General features: G+C 41.1%; 1 protein-coding gene across 3 annotated transcripts in view; it reads left to right on the forward strand.

Moving 5' to 3' along the window:
* The window catches only part of SPEF2 (sperm flagellar 2), a 736,330-nt gene that overhangs the window by 100,488 nt on the left and 614,534 nt on the right, over positions 1-21,308 (forward strand). For all 3 annotated transcript variants that reach the window (XM_069220893.1, XM_069220901.1, XM_069220907.1), the window contains exons 6-9: positions 4,099-4,178; positions 9,559-9,754; positions 12,949-13,137; positions 17,800-17,987. In XM_069220893.1, the coding sequence (XP_069076994.1) occupies positions 4,099-4,178; positions 9,559-9,754; positions 12,949-13,137; positions 17,800-17,987 (653 nt within the window). The remainder of the gene's footprint in view (positions 1-4,098; positions 4,179-9,558; positions 9,755-12,948; positions 13,138-17,799; positions 17,988-21,308) is intronic.

Raw genomic sequence — 21,308 nt, forward strand, 5'->3', positions numbered from 1 at the left:
ACCACGCGACGAAGCCGTAGTTTTTGCCAAACTCCGTGTTCTAAGCGGAGCATGTAGTGGGTAAAACACTGAAACCTTCACCAGCAGAGCGCAGTTCACCACCCACCCCTAATATTAATGGAACGTTTTAATATTTTAATTTGCACATTTTGCTTCTTTATTTATATACTCTTTAGTAATCTATTAATATTTAATTTCCTTAGCAGCTGAGGATGCCCTCAGTATGCGCTATGGACCCCCCCAGGAGTCCCCGACACAAGTTAAGAAGCACTGTTTTATGTCTCCCCTTTCTGATCATGTCTAGCTATTAGGCACATTTAGTAGATGCTCCCCTGTTTTTCTCCAGTCAGCCTCCTGTGTGTGGGACTTCTAGACCAAAGGCATGAACATTGCACCAAGGATATCCTGGAAGAGGATTCTGTCCTGTAGCATTTTACCAGCTCTTTCTTTCCTTTTTTTAACTTCACTGGTCTGCAGAGAAAGCACTTTACCATCCTCCATGCAAGTATGGCAGAGGGGACCTGCAAGGCAGGAGATGGTGGGGAGAAGAAGGCAGGAAGAAACAAAAACATAGGGAGAGAAATTGAGGATGAGCAAAAAGATATATAACACATGAGGAAAAGGCAAAGAGATGGGGCAAGGGAAAGCATTAGGGGGAGGGTTGGTCATCTGACGTGTGAGACTAATTTCCTTGCTATTCTAGGGACTATAGCAACAATGTTACACCACTGTGTAGTTCAGTACCAGTCAAGAGTTTCATTACTGGCACAGTGGCATAGGTTAGCAGAGCCTGCTCATTATTATTGTATATCTTTGCAACCTAAACATCATTGAAGATTTTGACACTCTAGGCTCCTTTCCATTTAAAGGCCCCTGTGGAAGTCCTAGTACATATTGAAAAGAAAGTAACTTATGCATAGATACACATTCATTTTTCCCACCCTTGTGTCTTGCTAGACCTGTCAGCTTTAGGATGGTCTTCCCTCAAACATTTTGCTTTACTACTCCTGGTTTTGCTGAATCATTTTTGTTGGTCCTAGGACTCTGCACAGTTTCCACTGATTGTGTTCTCTTCTTTAAACATGGTAAAGTTGGCTTATACCCAACTGGCACATTCAATTTACTTGGTAATGCACGTACTCAGGGCCTGTAAATCACATGCTACTAGTGGGCCTGCAGCACTAATTGTGCCATCCACATAAATAGGCTTTAACATATCTCAGACCTGCACTGCAGCCAGTTTGTGCAGTTTTAAACTGCTGTTTCAACCTGGCAAGAAAACCCCCTTGCCAGGCCCAAACCTTCCTTTTTAATACAATTAAGTCACCCTTAGGGTTAACCCTAAACAGCCCCCAGGGCAGGGTGCAGTGTAGTTAAAAGGTTTGACATGTACTTTTAAGTTTTACTTATCTCATAAATGCATTTTCACTTCTGTGAGGCCTTCCTTCTCCATAGGATAGTATTGTATTCCCTTATTATATTTAATAAGTGGGAACTTTAATTTGGGAGCAAGTAGGAAATCAAGTTTGGCCGCTAAAGAAGTTTAATTTAAAACCCTCTTTAATGTTAAATTGAATTTTAAATCGCATATCTGAAAGTGACACTTTTACAAAGTTAGCATTTTCTTGTCCTAATCATTTGATGCTTGCAACCTTTACCTTGGGTCTCACGACTAGGTGTAGCTGGCAGTTGCTCTTTGTGTGTTACTCCCATACAGTGAGACAAAGGGGGAATAGATGTTGGCAAGATGGGCCATCTCTGTCAGGATGAGAGGGAGGAGCTGTCACCTACCATACTTGCACATCACAAGGACTCTGCCTCAACACACTAACAAAGAGTTTCACACCAGTATATCATGCCCCCAGATAAGCCAGGGCTCGAAGGCAGTAAATTCCAGACATGTCTGTAAGGAGAGGACTTTAGAAGCTTTTCCCACTTGAAAGCTGGCACTGAGTATTAATATTGGCTCTTCAGACCCAATTCTTCAGTGTACTTTTCTGGATCTGTGGAAGATTCAGAAGAAGGACTGTTGTGATGCTCTGCTGCAAGAATGACTTCTCTACTGCCCTGATGCCCGAATGAGAAGAACTGGTCCTGCATCTACAACCCAGAACCACCAGAGTCACTCCAAGGTCTTGTTGGCTGGCCTCCAGATCAGAGCCTTAGGGACAGAAAAGGATCCTGGACTCTTCCACTGTGAGACCTAACTCCCCCAAGTGATGCTCCTCTAGTCTTGAACTCTTGGAAGCGGAGATAAACGTGTTCTGCCAGGCCAGCTGCGGTCACATCAAAACTGACGCAGCCCGATGCAAGCCAACGCAGCTCTTCGCAGTGCCTCATTGGAACCAATGCAGTGTTATGCAGCCTCGACAGAAGCCCGCATTGCAGCCTTCACAGCTCATTCTCACTGCCGCTGCGCAACCCACGCTTAACGCTCAGCTTCTCATTGGAACCACTGCAGCACAACTCAGCCCTGCTCCCTGCATTGGCTATCCCTCTTTGAAAAAAACAACAAAGACACATTGAAAAATGTCCTAAATTGTTTCCCAAGGGATTGTGTATGGGTTTTTCTAGCAGAAGCCGAAAATAGCTTCTGGTTATCCACAGTTTTGCTATTACCTATAGTCACTTGGACTGAAGGGGAGCTATTGTGTCCTTAAGATAAAGTTTTAAATGCCATTTTCAGCCTTCTGTGCAGCAGCACACGTATCCACCAAGAGAAACAATTGACTCGGAAATGACCTCTCAACCTCATGTTCCTGGCTGCTCTTTGGTTTGAAAAAACCTGACCACAGGTGGGCAGTTGCTCTAGCTCCCAGTAAACAAGTGCATGGTTTTTAAATCAAGGTGCATTTTGCACTTAGTTGCTTGTCAATTTTCTCCATCTTTTGTGGCACACATGTTTGCTGTGCTCAGTACACACTTTCCCTACATATCCCCTAACTCAGAAGGCCCGAGTCGTAGATAGAGCTTTCAGGATTACAGCCAGTCCAATATGAGAACTCCTTTTCCCCTTTCTAGTGGACAAAATACTCTACCTCCTTTGTCTTTAGAAATCTCTTACAAACCTACCTCCCGTGATGTGACAAATTGCGCACCAACATTTTGCAAATTGAAAATAATTTTGCAAACTAACCAATATACTAAAAGATTTAGTTAGGGTTTGCAGAATTCCGAATTGCGGGGGTTCATAATGCTACCTACCACATCAATATTAATCATGTAGGTCGGATTGCGACTCACTTTGATTGAATACCATCACTGATGTGGTGGCCTGGTGGAGTCAGGAGACTACTATGTCTGTGGTCGCATTTAATTTTTAAATGCAGCCCGTTTTTCTTAAAGATAATGGGACTGCATTTAAAAAGTAAAGTTAATTACTTTCTTAAAGTCTGTTTGAGAGTTGTAAGTAGTCCCCTGTACCACTGCATATTCCCCAACAATTTTAGTTTTGCATTCAGAAAGGGGAATTGGACCCCTTTCCTTTTACGAATGTGTTACCATTCTAACTTGCGAGTTGATAGCTTCTAAATGTTTTGTGACTAGATTATGGTTGCAAAACATTGATACATCCATCTAACGATTATTTGGAAGGGACACCCTAAACACTCCTTTTCCAAATAGCTATTTGTTATGGGTTTCAAAACCCATTTTTCTATTGAGTAGCCAGTTACTGAACTGTAAAATGGGTTTACTACATAGGAAATAGCCATGTTGTGGCCGCAAACCCTGTCATTTGAGGGAATCACAGGATTTACGACTGTAAAATGGCTTTGTACAGGCCCAAATTTCTTTGGGAAAGAAGTAGACATTTGGAGTTTCCAACTCTGAAGGCTGTCACTTGGCCTGATATGGATGCTGCTCAATTTGAGCATCAAATAATGGCTGTAACAATCTAAGGTGGTCATGCTGTGCAGAATGCCCTTTTTAAGCTGCACATAATGCACCACACTCATTACTCTCATTGGAAGAATACTATGCACTAGGCTTATAGAAGGTCATAGACACACATGACACTTTCCAAAGTATGCTGTCCATCAATTTTGTCAATGTTTTAATTGCTTTTGTTTAAAGAAATATTTGTGCTGTTTTCTGAAGGATGTGTACACTGAGATTATGAAGTTTGAAAAGCAGCAGAAGAAAGACAGTCCATCAAGCAGCATCCAGTCTCCGGAAAGGTAATTGTTGGATAACTAACTTAATCTTATGCAGCTGCCCCACAAGTACATTGAGGACATGTTACGACTAGTGTTTGAAACTGTTAAAGTGAAGTGTGTTTGAACAAACGTTATATTGCTGCACACAGTACAAAAGAAGTTGGCTGAACAAGAATTTCTGATTGTGCACCAAAGAAGGTTGAATGTGTTAATGCTCTAATCAGTTTGACATTAAACAAAATGTTTGGGTAGAAGCTAAAAACACATACAAATGTTGATAAGAACAAGATTCTGTTATCCTCCTCAATATAAAAGCAGAGATAGCCGGTCTTGGCAGAATCTTTTTGTACCTCTTACCTACAGTTAGTTTTAGCTGTATGTTGTCCAAGAGCTATTGTCTATAATAAATAGCGTGGCCTTTGGGTCAGCCATTTGCTAATGACTTGGATGGCCTTCTTATCTATCATTGTTTGATGCTTCTGATTTACTGACTTTGCTCCCTATTCTTGGTTTTGTCCCACCTCTGAATAATAACTTATTTACAAACATTTTGATTGGTTAACTTGTATCTTTCAATTGCTGATATCAGGGAAGTGTTTTTATAATTTCTATTTTAGCACTTTATGAGAGTGCATAGCTTTCCTGGCTCTCTATCTGTCCGCTCTCTTCCTGCTGCTTATGACTCCTCACACTAGCCTATTGCCCTAGAATATTTGAGGAAGTTCAATCTTCCCCAAAATATCACAGGAGATACATTTACTATTTTAACTCAAGTCCTCCCACTGTTTCTAAACAAACAAGAATTGGCAACACCAGTAGCCCAGTGCCTGCATTGACTTTGCTAATGCTTGTGTTATGTGCATGCAAAATAAACTTTTTTTTAAATACAATGAATGTATACTCAAAGTGTTGTATTAAAAGAAATCAATCTCATGCAAAACATTTCCAATATTTAGAAGACTTTGTATTAAAAAATGTAAAATGCAATATGTTTTTTTTTTTTTCTAAACAGTATTTTGCAAAGTTTGGCCAGAGAATGAGAAGCTGTCTCTAAGGTTCCCAACTCTGTTCAGCCAGAGGCAAATATGTTAGCCCTTGTTAAGTGATTTCTTTGTTAGAGAAACTGCATCTTTCCTATTTTTGCAGTAACTCATTGTTTTGTGTGCTCTTCTAAAACCCCATTGCAAAGGGAGGTGGTATACTGAATTGCTATTCCTCCTCTTGCAAGTACTGATTCACATCCATCTATAATTCGGGAATGCAGGAATACAGGATTCGAGACAGCCCCTGAGAAATGTAGAATAGCATGCGTGAATCTGTGATCTCGTTCTTGGGCCTTTTTTCACTGGACAGTTCACCAGGCCTGAGTAGGTGAAATGTTGCGGTGAAAAACTTGGGAGCTGCAGTTTTCCGGCAACAGTTGTAAATCTTGATGCACTAGATAATAGGAAATGTAGGCCGCATCAGGAATTATGTGCCTCTCGTAATTAGGGCAGAATATTTTTTTGTCAATCAGGCCAGCTTTAATAAACATTGATTAGCAAAAAGGATGGACACTCAATATGTGTTTTCCTCCAACATTGGACTGTTCATATATTGACATGCTTAAATCATTTCCCATTAACAGGTTGGGAATCTTCAGTAATTTTAAGTAGCAGTAAACGCTGTTAAAGTGGCCATAACCCTGAACAACAGTGTTTTTTTAGTAGCACATCCACTTCATTTGAAGCAATCTGAATTTTAGCCAATGAGGGGAACGTGTCAGCTCTCCTAAATCCCCTAGAGACTACCAGAGCTCAGATTTCTACTGCATGTCATGTGAGGGAGACCGTAGGCAAAACTCTGCTCTAATCTTTCAGTGAAATTAGTTTTTTTTATTTTCTTGCTCTACCCCAGGACTGAATTTGCTCTGTCTTCAGCTACCAAAGTACTGTTAGTTGTTTTTAGGAAAATGTGGTATATTTGCTGGAAAAGGAGAATTTCCCTCCTTCTAAGGTGGATACCCCTTCATCAGGGGAGCTTCTGTGAAAAATGCTCCACCAAGCACTTCCATGAAGGCAGCACTGAAAAGGTAACTTGTTCAGTTTCCTGAATTTGACTTATTTGGTATAGCCCTTGATGCTATCTCCTCACAAAGAAAACCTGGAGCTGGAAAACAATTCAGAAAAAAGATTCTTTGTCTGCACAGAAAACTACACTGCTACTACGGGGAAAAAATCATCAGCACTCCATCAGCAACAGCCATAGAAAGGACCTTGTTGACAGCTACATCGTTGAGGACAATCATACTGTCAATGGCAGCACCTTCTGTGCCTCCCCTAGTGCTGTCAGGAACACTTATGGTTTTGGTGACGATGTCAACAGCAAAACCTACGACTTCTTATCCATTGACAACACCATTGATGACGATATCAACAACACCGTCAATACTGTCGACGAGGGCACAGTTGAAAACAGTACTTACTACACCTGTTTTTCCAACGTTAAAGGAAACAACATTGATAAATTCTGGAATAAGCGCAGGAAGAGGATGCTAGTGACTTGGCATCACACACTGCATACAGACCAACATAACTGGTTGTACACTACGTCAAAGATTTTCAGGATGCAATGGATGAGGAGGACATTTTGCATGAATATGGTTACCAGCAAGATTATGTTCCTCATTATTCACATTCCTATGTACCTACTTGATACAGCAGGAAGTCATAGGTGTCTTAAGTATCTGTGACTTTTATGAATACATTGCAACAAATGATGGAAACTTTCAGAAGAATCCTACAAAAGTATCCCGCAGGTCGCTTCTTCAACCAAAAAGACCTGCTGTACCTATCCCACCACCTCATCCACCTGCCCCTTTGCCATCTAACATCCTCCCTTACCTGCACCTTCACCACTCCCTTCACCTCCAGGGGAACCATCTCCCAGACCAGCCAGGAAGCCACTTGTCCCTCCAACTCATGAGGACATGGAGGGTAACGTAAATATTTATAAATATATATATTCAGATACATACGAGGAGGATGGAAAACGTTCAAAGAGATAGTAGACGTAGTAATCAAGGAAATGACTTTCACTCCTAAGGAAGATAATAACCAGTCGAGTCCTCCAGATTCGTCAGATGATATAATCTGCTTTCACTCTTTAATGGAAAGGGCTGTCAAGATGTTCACCCTACCAATGGCATCAGTAGAAAAGCTATGTTTTCTTTATGACTTTAAGAAATAATCCTGAAAATCTATAAGACCTATACCAATCCGTGGTGTTGTCTAGCCTGAAGGTGTTGACACCTGCTACCATTCCAGCTTTAATACTATGTCAGGAGAAAAAAGTACAGAGCCTCAGATTCAGCAAGATCTGAAGCTGGACTCATTGATAACACAGACAGCTCAGCGGAGGTCTAAGAACATCTTTACACCATCCTCTAGTCCTCCAGACAATGATAGTAGACGTATTGATAATCTGGGATGAAGAAGTAGTTTAGTGACAGCAACCTCTACTAAAGCAGCCAATGCACTGGAAATTTTGGGATGTTATGATTACCAGATTTGGCATAACATTGCAACATTGCTCGACCCCTGAGACTAAATAGAGACTGCTAAAGCTATCCTCAAAGAGGGACAAATTACTTCAGCAGCCAATACTGATGCCGCAATGGACACTTTTTACAGAAAAAGTGTTTTGACTTCTTTTCTTTAAACCATGCACTTCATTTCCTGTATTTTTCGCTAATCCAACAGCTCCAGCAAAGCAGTCTATGTAAATAGTAGATGTTAAGCAGGCTTTGAGATATTACCAAGATAAAAATAAAAGGCTAAGCAAAAGTAAACAGTATTTTGTCTCTTACTCTGATCCAGGACAGAGCTTCAGTTTCTAAACTGGGAACAGAAAGATTTACAGTATCTTGCATTGCTTGCATTATCAAAATGTAGGCAGTTGTAATTTAATTGTAGTTCTTTGGCATGGGGATTCCGATTATGAATAAGTGAGAAGTCAGTAGTTGTCTCAAAAAGCTTCAAATGGCATTGAAGTTTGTTCCTGCTGAAGGGAATTGTGAGGGCTACAGAGCTGACAGTTTAGAGGATGAGTATTCCAGGATCCCGCTGGAATAATTCTATTGGTCGTCAATGAGAAGAATTCCCATCACAGAGAACAGAAACGGGTACGAAAGGTTTCCTTATTTTTTTATTCCGATTTCAGTTCTCCAAAACTTTGATTCACTGAATCAGGATTTGAAGAATTTTGAACCAACAATCCACTAACAATCATATAATTCGATAACTGTAACATATGTATTACATTTCAATGAGGAGATTGGGCACTGAAGCAGGTGCGAGTGTTGCCATTGGAAATGTGAAAATGTATGAAGTTGCCACTTTGTGCATATCCACAAACATTCCTGATGGCTTCTCATTCCTAATCCGCCTGCCTATGTCTAGTGGTAAAAATACTTCAAATTGCATATAAAAGCACCCCAAGCAACATTATCTTGGTTGTTGAGAAAGTATTTCTCTGCATACAGGGCTGTTTGTATATCATTTAAACGAGTACCTTCATAACAACCCTGAACATAAATATACACCTATTGTTTTTTTTTTTTGTCTAACCATGCCACCCCAGTTTGGACCCAACCATATGCAAATTAGTCTTGACCCTGATCCCCATGGGAAAAGACCAGTCTGAACTGCCAGGCCAGGTCCTCCCTGATGCTCAAACAAGCATCATGGGACCCGTTTCAGGGTTCCCCCCTCATCAGGCAGGGCCTGGCAGTTCTGGCTGGGCTGTTCCAATGGGGATCAGGGCCAAGACTGATTTGCGCATGGCTGGGTCCAAACTGGGGTGGCACACTGTGCAAAAAAACAAACAGATTCAAGCCCAGATCTATGACGGGGGGTGAATGTTTTAAATTGTTCAGCATTCTGTCCATCATCTGTTCTTTTTGCATTTGTCGCCTTATGTGCGCCGGGTATGCCCAGACGTGGGTTCCAGGCTCACTGTGCCACTGGATGCAAGCGCTTGGCTGATGAGGGGTGATCCGGTGAAAGATTGTTCTCCCTTTTAGGCATTACTTTGTTTTTGCCTTATGCACACACATCCTGTCTACTATGACTATAGGGTACTTAATCTTTTGTCTCAAGGCACCTTAGTATAGTATTCTTTCACTCATTTGCACATTCATGAATATGCTTTCCAATATTGCCCTACTTTTCTGGAACCCCCCCGAGGTGGCTATTTTGTTCATTATAGAAATCAGTAAATATATTATAGAATGTGCCAATGTATATATGATTTCTTTTTTTTAAAACACATCTCTGGTCTATGCTTTCTACATCTGCTAGTTAAAAGTTAAGTCTCCAGTTTTTGCTGAAAACTTTATCTTTCTGAATTATTTCTTTCGTAGATGTATTCAAACAAAAGTTTTAGGAAAATTGTCTCCAAGAACAACCACTATTGATCTGGTCAAGCCAGATTCAACTGATGAATACATTAAAAAAATTCAGAAACGTTTGGAAGAAGATGTGTTTGCTCAGGAACAGCGGGAGAAAAGGAGACGCAAAATGTTAGTGGAACAACTTAAAGCTCATGAGATGCAAGAGGTAGGTGGAGAACTGTATACAAGTCGATTTGATAATTATACACTGTGGTGCAAACCTTTTAATGTATTGCTTGTTTAACTTTTAACTTGCAGCAACACTAGGAAATAGGGTTTATTTAGATCCTGGTGAAAGATCTAAGCTGCCACAGTGGCGTAGCTTAGTCAGTGAGAGTCGGGGTGTGAATCTCAAATTTCTCAACTAAAACCTCATTGGGCCACGGGGTGATTGTGTCAGGTGACCAAGGTTTTGGGATGGACTATTCCCACGAGGGAAAAGATCAGTACTGATTGTATTAGATGGGCCTCTGTGGCTGATTTAGTGTTTGGTAGACAGGGCATCTGTTGCTACTGTGACAAACCCTGTCTGATAAACTCAAGCTCCCCCACATGATTTTGAGTCGGGTGGACCACAGGTTTTACACTAGTGGAGTAAAATTTACTCTGTCAGTTAAAACGTCTTTCGACGGCCAGACGGAGGAAAGGCAATCAGTAGTAAGCCATCCGACTGTTTGCCCTGTTTAGAGTGGATGATCAGATGGCTGATTCTTTTCCTTTTTACTGACTGTCAGGGACAGTAAGAAAAGAAAAGTGACCCTCCACACCATTGGAGATATCTGGTGTGGGGGGTTAGTTTTTGTTTATTTTTGAAAAACAAACTCCTGCTTTGGGAGTTTGTTTTTGAAGCATAAAACACTTTGGAAAAGTTTAACTGCCAGCCATCATATTTGACAGAGCAGTCCGTTAACCCTTTCCTACGTTAACAGGAAATGCCATGACGGCAGTTCATGTCAATGTACAGAGATGTTTGCTAGGCTGGCAGACCGCTCCAAATGTGGCAAGCAGAGTAAAGACAGCAATGTCCTCCACCACCCTGTCTGCCTTTATTCAGTCTGCAAAATCCTTGATCAAGCCCTCTACCTAGAGTTGCGCAGTGGGTGAAAAACAATGATCTGGAGTACTGCCTCAAGGAATTGGCAGTGGTTATGCTATTTGCGCCTCAACGCCTTTTGTGTGTTTGATTACCAGTAGTATGCCTGGAAACCTGAGTCTGGCATAGCTTTCCAAGTCTATTACCGCCAAGGTTGATGAATTCTAAAAAAAAGTCGCAAATTTGTACCCATTCAAGAAATACTTCTAGGGGTGAAGATTTGCTACGATTTTGGTAAACCTGCCATTAAGGGGCATATTTACAAAAATGTGATGCAATGCAGACCCACAAAGTTGCTGCTCTGCTTCATCTGAAGAGAGCAGAACTGCGCCATATTTTCAAAGAAATGGCACACTTCTACTCTCTCCATGAGGTGGCACACTTTACGCTGTCTAGCACCTACATAGCCACCCTTTCACCATAGTGCGAGAGTGTATGCTTTGGTCTGGATAGATTTTGGTAAGGAAGGCCTTTCTGTACAAAAAACTACCCTTGGAGGCTCTTTTTTCTTTTTTCCTCTTTCCTCGACCAGGACTCTAGCAGACAGCCCACCATTTTTAAAATACACTGACACATGGGCGGAGCATTTCTGTAAAAAGTTCTTGCCATGAAAAACTGAGAGCACTTGAGTCAGAACTTCTTCTTCTCAGAAACAAACACCCATAGTAGTGTCAGGTGGAAAAAGTGTGTATTGAAAAGACTGCCTTAAATAGGGAAGGCCTGCTGATGCATTGATCCAGCATCCCTTTGATGGATGTGTTTACCAGGTCTTGCGTTTTCAACAGCAGAGGCAACTGATGCTTCATTGTCTTAAATCTTGCAAATCCCCTGCCTTTAACTAATTGGTTTAGTACAGCATTTTAACTTCTACATGCCTTACATCTATCCTCTCTCTACACCCATGTTATCTCATGTGTCATCATACTTTATGTTACTGAGCTCAGTACCTAAGAAAAAACTACAAGCAGTTAACTCTACAGATTACATATATAACTCAGAAGTATCCCATTGTCTATATCAATTGTAACATAGTTGATTCATAAAGGAACATTTTACATAAATTGTACAAATCAAAATGTATAACTTAAATTCATAATTTATTTGCACAATTACTTATTTTCGTTTCCCATATACATAATAATTTATGTTATTCAGCATGTTTGCTAAATCTAAGAAATTCACAGTAGGAATACGGACTCCAAAAAAACACTACTCTCTCCCTTAAGCCTCACCCACCTATTTAAGAACATGAGAAACTCTACCACCTGTCTCAATCATTCACACTTATTTCAAGCCACAATAACATCAGATGAAAAACTGTATTTTCTTCTTTGATTCAAATGCATTGACCTCTACTGTGTTATTCTTTATTCAATAATCATAATACCATTACATGAACAACTGAATATCCTAATACAATCAATTTTCTCCTATTATCACTTTATTGTGATATTGTGATTCATTGTGTTTTGCTGCGTGACCGCCTGGGCCATACACCTTCCTGAGGGCACTGTATTTCAGAGAGCAGAAGATAAGATATAGGAGAGAAGATACACGTTGTTCTAACGAAATGAGTGCAAAAGGCAATCTGATGCTTTCAGGTTCAGGTTCCATTTGTCTGATGCCTTTTTAAGCTTCAACTGTGAAGATAATAAAACAGGAGCACATTCTTTCAGTAGCACAATTCGGTCCCCTACATTTCACATGCCTGGCCTGCTTTTGCCTGGGGGGCCCATTTATCCTTCTATGGGTAGGTCTGCCAGGAACTTCTGTAATAAGAAGGTGTAGATTATGGTGAAAAAACCTGCTTTTCAATGCCTAGGCTCCATTCCATTACTTGGCCAGTCTATCAGTTTGTGGACCTACTTAATTTCCTACATCTTTTGCAGCAAGAAATGTGTTCTGAATTAGTCTTGCACAGCATTCCTCAAAATCTCTATATCCTATTCCCCTATATACCTAGTTGGCTTAAAACGAGAGGGATAGCTGACAATCTGCACTGTTCATTTTTCACGCATTGGGCCTTTCTGTGCGTCAACTCTGATCAGATCAGAAAACTGTGCAGTGGGCTCACTGGATACCTCTAAAAAGAGAGGACACAAATATAGGGAAAATTAACAATGATTGCAGCTTCTTAGTCAAGGATAATATTCTGGATAACAAATTAGAAAAAAGTCTACGTAACTGGTTTCTGCTGTGTTGGTTTAGCATCGTATATGCCAGCAAGCCCATTATGTAGTTTTCATGTACGCCATTTTGTCTATCAGGAGGCTTACCGGGAGGAGCAGCTCATCAATCGATTGATGAGGCAATCCCAGCAGGAGCGCCGGATCGCAGTGCAGCTGATGCATGTTCGGCATGAAAAGAATGTCTTATGGCAGAACAGGATTTTCAGAGAAAAACAATATGAGGAAAGACGACTGAAAGATTTCCAGGATGCACTCGATAGAGATGCGGTAATAATTAATTATTGTTTACTATATTCACCTCTGTTTTTCCCCCACAAAGTTAGGTTCATTGCTGGTTTCCACACATTGCCCATGTTCTAACCTAGCATTGTGTGGATAATGTTCTGTTTGTCCCGCCTCATGGTCCGGCCACTTACTGCAATTTGATTCCTAAGAATAAAGGTATGTTTGTATGTAATGTGTGTAGAAAAAGTACCAACATAAATGAGCAGCAGCAGAGTACTGGTCAGCTTGCAAGGTCACTGGCATACTGCCCAAGGTCAGTCACAAGAACTGGGTAATGAGTGGGTTCCTGCTGCTGAACAAAACTCTGTCTCACATTTTTGAGGAGTTTTGAAGTGTTTTATGGCAAAAGAGCATAATATTTGGCGCATCACAAAGTGCACCAGATAGAGGTTCCCCCCTTATTGGTATATGGAGACAAACTCCCCAAGATGCACATTTATACTGTATTACAGGGAGTTTCTAATATCGATCACATGATTAAAGTCTCAGCAACAATACGAGTAGGTGCATAGTTGACTTCATCCAACTTATTACATGGCCTTCAAAAGTGGCAATACGTTAAACATTTTAGCTGACCGGCTAGTTTGCAAAATCTACATCTCGACTGATAAGGGACGGGTTGCCGCAGCTGGAGATGGGTGCATTCAGTGAGCAGAGTTAGCATGAGCAAGAAAACACTGTACTTACATGTTTCTATAGTCAAGCATCAGATTTTAAAATTTCCCATTATTGTGTAGGACAGTTGTGTTTTTTGAAGAGCGGTGTCTAGTTTGTTTTGGAAGAGCTGGGTGGTTGGAACAATTCTGACTTTGACAGGTGAATTATTCCACATTCTAGGTGTGTAGATGTAAATCCTTTTTCATCCTCCAGTCTGGTATTGGTTGGTCTACTGGTGTGGTACTGTTTGCATGAGGTTGTTAGTTTCGTGGCACATATGAGGTGTTGCTTCTAATGGACTTGGAAGTCATGGAACTTGTCTTGATGATGATGATGGCGACCTAGAGCAGGAGATACTGTAATTCCTTCAGTGTCACTGAAGGCAGAAGACACCTTCTTTTCTCTTGAGACCTGGACGCATTCCGACTTCTAAGTGCACTTTGTTTCAGATGCCAGTGATTGCCGTTTTTCACTCATTTGAAATTATGAGGTCAATACAGTACTTGTTCAAAACAGATTAAATCCCTGGGGGAGAATAAGGAAGTTGAACCCTTAAATATGGATTACATGCAGCAATTCCTCAGAGGATTCTTGGGGTTCATTTGGAATCCCCCTTAATTCTGTATCCTTCTAGTTAAACGGACTCCGGCAGAATTGAGATTCCTGCATCTAGGAACGTTGCAATGAGGCCCTGTGAAATCAATGTCCTTGAACTAGCCACTTTTGTAGTTGAGCAATAAACCAGAGGTGTGGAATGATGCATCCTTCTCTGCCTCATCAATTTTATTAAGCGACCATAAACTATCAGGCAGCAACAGTTCTATTGATATTTCAGCTTTCAACTGAAAGCATTCTCCTTGCTCCTCTGCTTCTTCTATCAATGCACAAGAACAGGACAGACTGGGGTGCCTCGGGGTTGTCAGAGTTTTACATGACTTTCCTGGAGTGTCTTTAAACTGAGTAGGGTACTCGTGGCTGAAGGTTTATCGACTAGTTTTGTACCTGCTTACTTGACAATATATGTCTGGTGAGGCGTAAGGGCATTTGGAGTAGGGGTGGACAAAACAGCTGGGAATTGGAAATGTTTTGTTAAACCTTTGCTCTGTTATCCTTCACTTACATCACTTCTGAATACTTTTAGCACGTCATCATGAAAGTGTCATAAAATGGCAATAAGGATAAAGCATTCGTGTATTGTATGTCAGCTGTAGACCCAAAATGACCAAGCAATGTCAACTTTCATCACAGAACTGATGAGGATGCATTTATTATACTGCACAGCTATTGAAATATTAGCGGGCAATCTAAGTGTTTCTCCGGAACCAAGAAATTGGAATGATGAATACATATTTACAAGTGGGGACCTTATCAATGCCAGTTTACTTGATTTATTGACTAAACCTAAATGGTTAACCATATGACATTTTGCATTTATGCCCAGCTTTAGATCTGTTCCAGAAAAAATAGTTAAAATTGGTAAATAACTTTGAAATGAAAACAAGGACTTGGAGTAAATCATTACATAAAGATAATATATCTGGATTTTTACATTGGGGAGTCTTGAATCTGCGACAAAACCCAGTGTATTAATGAGCATCAAAGGGCTTATCTGATGGGTTCAAAAGTTAGAGAATTTGCAAATCTAATAGATTCTCTGTTGAGGGCACATAATAATTCATAAATAAAATTAAAATGTGGAGACTGGTTTGATGAAGAGTGTCTTTGAGTAGAGGCAAAGCGCAGAGAGGTTGCCCTTCTACCACCATTTCGGGAGTTCCATTAGTATGCTTAACACCTGGTTAAACGCAAGAAAGGAGCATCCCCATTCAGGGACTGACATTTGATGCTCACAGCAAAAATGTTAGGTCACTTAAACATTTCGATGCAAGAGGAAAATGCAAAAAACAAAACATTAATGTCAGTGGTGCTTTTTTTCTCCCCAGAAGATTGAATATAAGGGCATTTGAGGAGACATCTGCTCTCACTTATTATCTGCAAGCAAGATTTAAAGTTCGCTTTATGTGATACATTTCACAAGGTAGGTGGCTCAGATAGAACCCCAGTTCCTCAGCTGAGACTCAATGGAGGATGGTTAGCAAGATTTCTACCTCCCAAATAATACAACATTAACTGTAGGTAAGATACCTGGCCATTGCCACAACATTTTACTGCTTTGATTTTTTTTTTTTTAAATGAGCATCTTACAACTCCGGGTACAATTACAAAAATATAGAAAGTTTCAGTTGTAGCTGTCCTTGGCTGATTCACATACACTTCAGAATTGTAAGGAAATCACAGATGTCCCTAAGAGTCTGCCCATTAATCTGTGCAAAGACAGAGTTCCTGGCACTGGCGACAATCCACGGGAGGAAGAAATGGCACAAATGTGCATTCATATATGTAACTATTTTTACTCCTCTTGAAAAAAAACTCATGTAGAATAAATTCCTTAATACAATCCATGAAACTTGAGGGTTTTGAGGCTTCTCATACAAAATGTGTCCAGTTACTCAACATTTCATAGCACTTGAATTAAGTGTACATGTGGTGTTTCAGTAGGCATTAGACATAGTTGCAATTGTAAAGAAAAATATGCCTTTGTGTTCACCACATTCCCAATAGATGTTTCTTGGCAAACATTTGAATCCCACCGTTAGCCCTAAATATACAGATGCCGAATTCTGTCATGCTTGAAAAAATGCATATTCACGTATAAAAGCAAATGTTATTGACACCACGGAGGAGGGCACATCAATACTGGGCCATCCGCTCCATCAACGTTGTCTGAACCTATTGCTGTAGAACAGTTGACAGGACTAGGGTGCATCCTACTCCTCAGCTTTGCCGATGCTGTTCGAGGTGCACCAGTGGTAACTATACTCTCAGGCAGTGCTTAACTTGAGCCAGTGGTTTCTGGTGCTCAGCACCAGCACTTAATTCTGAGTATGTGCACTAATGACAGTCCACCACATGGTGGTGCTGTCTGTCTGAATTTGAGATGAGCAAAACAAAAGTGTTTAATAATTCAGTATACATTAAAAATGACAGTTCAGACTAGTCAACGCGTGGCCTAGAATAGTCTGAATTGTAACACTTGTAGGAGTGAGGAGCAATGAATGGTGCACGCTGCAATACCCTCCTTAGAAGGGCCCTAGCACTTTTTTTATTAACTTGTTTTTAATGTGTTGTGCAAATTAAGTGCAGTGAAAGTCCAAGATTGTTTGAATGCACCTGTATGTTTGACTTATAGAGTACCATCCTAGCTGCAGAGCAACAGAGTGCTGCACACTGTGTGTGATAGTCCAAGCAGAGGATGTTTGGAGAGTAAGGATACAGCATCAATGCACAGGTTTAGAGTGGAGGGTTTACAAATAGTTTATAGAGTGCACAGCTGCTTCTGAAGCGGGTTAAGGGGGAGTGTTGACTAGCTGTGGCTTACAAGGACTTTCTGGTCTGTAGTGGAGTGATAGAGCTGCAGGGGCAGAGGAGACTGGATGAGAAGGGGTGGGAATGAACTTTTCAGGGGTGATCCCTCATCTTGTTAAATGCGCTGTCCAAGGTGTTGTTTGAAGAGATCGATTTTCAGCTCCCTGTAGAAGAGAAGAATGGATGGAACCCGGACGATCCATATTGGAATAATGTTCTAGACATGAAGCATAGGAAAAGGAAACCTGGTGTCTCGGCTAATCCTCACTCCATTTCCCGATTTCTAATCTGCTAATGTGTTTTGCGAGCTCCATGAAACCTCTTAATCTTGGTTACCAATTACCATGAAAAGCTGTTATCCATAATTTTTAAAGATATGTGTATATTTAAATTTTTTTAAATACTCCATCATAACGTCTCAAACTTTAGACTGGGAGCAATGTTTCTTGCTTGTTTGTCTTTAAACCTATAATTATAGTGGAGAATACAATGCATGTTCAAGATGAAATAAAATGTTTTCATAAATATTTAACTTACTGTATTTTGTTTGATTTTATTCAGGCTATATTGAAGCAAGCAAAACTTGACAACGAGGAACAAGCGCGGAGAGATTTAGAACTCCACGATAAATTAGCTGCGGAGCGAGTGGAGGCTCGATATAGGAAGCATCATTCTATATGTAAGGAAATATTAGACCAGATAATTGACATGGTAACTAAAGTCGGAGAATATCGAACACTATCAAACAAGTGAGTAGAGTTTTGTATATCTTAGAGGCAAAGATCTTAAAAGCCAAACAGTAAAAATAAAGAGATTGTAAAGGAGGAAGTAAATATATAAAACCCGACGATGAGGGTTTAAACGTCGTCACCTTGTAGTTCATTTGTTGGTTGCCATAACTTTCAGGTTAATAGTCCAGGACAATAGTATATGTCAGGTGATGGTCTTTTGTCGTTTCCCAGAAGTAAACTGCCGTTTCTGCTAAAATAACAACTGGAGTGATTTCGATGAAATAGCAGCCAATTTCATCTTTGCTTTAGACATTTCTAACAATGTTGGGCATTAATTGTGGACTTTTTGGATCTCAGATTTATTTACATAATACTACAAGTTATAAAGAGTACTCAGCAGTACTTTTACGAATTCTTACAGAGGTAGATAATACCACCTGTTTACAGCACCAACATGGGTGAAGAGTCATACTAAAATAACTTGGAAAATATAAATGAAATAGTTTATGTAATACTCTTTTAAGGGGTACTTCGCCATTCCATCTCATCTGGTGTATATCGGTAAACTGTGCATATTTAACTTGCAATTTAAGTTTATGGCACTTCGTCCCAGAAAGACTCATGTATTTATGGTTTGCACACAACAGATTTGTCATGGATTTACAAGGCTCCAGATATCACGGGATCAAGCACGGTCTGCTCCTTTTTTAAGTTCATGGTGCTCTTTGTAAGTTTAAGAAGCTTCTGGAGCACGTTGCAAATATGTATGACCTTCACAAAGGTGTGATCGAAATTCTTAATCGCCCACATTTCTTGTCTGAAATTCTTTCACATTTTCACCTTAACTAGTCTTTGGATTTGCCAGCGTTTTTGTCACCTTCTAAGAAGTATTTGCATGCCAATAGTGTTGGGGTGTGTGCGCATTATAAATTGGGTGTGATTTAGAACCTAATGTTCTAAAGACAGCTCTTTATTTAGTTTCTCTTGGTTTGTGTGGTTTCTAACCTTGCCAGAACTACTATGCACGCACATTTTCATATTTGAGCTTGTTTCTATGAACTGAACGTCGTAATGATTAATAATTTTAAGAAGGCGCTCTGGTAACATTCTACAGTGTATTTGTGTTGCTACTGGCATGTCCCTGGATATGTACAACAATTTCACCCCATCTACACGCTGTTAGAAACTCATTCGGTTTCTTTTTATTAGATGTTTCTACGTGCTAATAAAACATGCATGTGTCAAACAATGACATCATTACCGTGTATATTTTAGGGTGACATGCTGTTTTAGATATTTTTTTAAATTTTATTAGTATTTTGTTTATGTTTGAAAAAATACATGCCTCACTAAGGGGTTGATTATAAGTTTGGCAGACGTAAAAGCCTGTCCGCAAAACTCACTACGGTCAGGTTGCCGCCAGTGCGGCCGCCTTCCCGCAAGCCTTATAACAAGTTTCTCCTTGGCCCTGCAGGAAACAGCCTAATTGAGCCGATGGCAATGCTGTAGTGCGACGGTTACGGGAGCACCGGTCACGATTTTGACTGTTAAGTGCATGGGCAGTGCAATGCCCCCATCTCCGTCAGTTTTTACATGGCGGTGGTACTGCCATGTAATCGACGAAGGAAAGACTGATCGTAATCTGCAGGGCAGCACTGCTTCGATCGCTGCCCTGGCGGATTGAGACCGCCATTCTGTTGGGTGGTGAAAAAGTGACAGTGCTGGCAGCCCAACCGTGGAGCTTTCACCACGGTCGTAATGTGGCTTTCAGACGGTGTTGGAAAACCGCGCTATGTGGGGTTTGCATCCTTATCAACAGCCACAAATGGGTGTTGTCATTTCTACAGCCGCGATGCATTGATCTCCCAGCCGCAATGCAGGTGGAGCATTGATTTCAGCCAGGAAGTGGGTGATGGGTCGTTTATCAGCTGCGTTGCAGATGCTGCATTGAAAATATCCCTTCATTGTGTTCTGTGCGTGGATTTCAGTCCTTGTTCTGCCAACTTCACCTTTTTAGGGCCCAGGGACTGTATAGGGCACCACTTGGCAGGGCAGGAGTCTCAGCAGAGAGTCCAGGTGCTGGCAGAGGAAGCTTTGATGGCCCTGAGACTTCAAAACAGGAAGCAAGCTCAGTCCAAGCCCTTGGAGATTCTTCTCAAGCAGGAATGCACAACAAAGTCCAGTCTAGCTCAGATTGCTCATCAGGATATGCAGGCTACACCCCAGCTCTCTTTGTGTCACTGTCTAGAGTAGATTCACAAACAGCCAAACTGTCAGTCTGACCCAGACAGGGAATCCACAAACAGGCAGTCACAGAATGGTTTAAGCAAGAAAATGGCTACTTTCTAAAAGTGTGATTTTCAAACTAACAATCTAAAAACTAACTTCACTAACAGATATATTTTTAGATTGTGAGTTCAGAGATCCCAAACTCCATAATTCTATCTGCTGTCCAACGGACACTGCACTTTAAGAATATTTCAAGGCAGACCCCATTGTTAACCTACACGAAAAATAACTCTGGGAGGGATAGGCTCCTAACCTTGAGGGGTGAGGAGGCAGACTCATACCCCAGTATGAAGAGATGCTTGACTAAAAAGTTTGGTCTGACCCCAGAGCAGCATAGGCTCAAGTTTAGGGACACCCAAAAGGCAAGCACCCAGTCCTGGGTGGACTTTGTGGACATTTCAGTAAAAGCACTAGAGGGCTGGATACAGGGCAACAAGGTAAGTACCTTTGAGGGGCTGTACAATTTGATTATGAGGGAGCACCTTCTAACCAATTGTGTCCAAGAGAAGCTCCGCCAGTATCTAGTTGACTCTAAGTTGACCAACCCCAGAGAGCTGGGGGAGGCAGCAGATGACTGGTTAAGAACTAGGGTTAACCAGAAACCCCCAGGGGGTGATCAGAAAAAGGGAGGACATGGTTCTTCTCAGGGGAAGAACCAAGGGAAAGATGATAAAAAGCCCAAGGAGTCCTCACAAGAGTTCCCAAAAACGTCTCAGGGTGGGGGAGCCCCGAGCCATTCCACTTCTAAGGGGGAAGGGTATCAGGGAAAGAATTATGATCCTGCTAAAGCAGGAAGGTTTCAGGAGCTTGCTAAGGCCGACAAGTGTTTTGAGTGTCATCAACCTGGACACAAAAGAGGAGATGCTATCTGCCCCAAGAAGCCCCCCACTGGTGGGCAATCCCAGGGGATTGCTAGTGTAGGCTTGGGGGTGGAAGTTGGCCCAGGGCTGGGATCAGGGTACACAGAGGTCACCTTAGTATCTGTGGGTGGGGTGGACATTGCAACTATGGCCACCTTACCTCCCAGCATGGAGAGGTATAGGCAGAGGC

The sequence above is a fragment of the Pleurodeles waltl genome, chromosome 1_1, assembly GCF_031143425.1.
Source record: "Pleurodeles waltl isolate 20211129_DDA chromosome 1_1, aPleWal1.hap1.20221129, whole genome shotgun sequence".
Classification (NCBI taxonomy): domain Eukaryota; kingdom Metazoa; phylum Chordata; class Amphibia; order Caudata; family Salamandridae; genus Pleurodeles; species Pleurodeles waltl.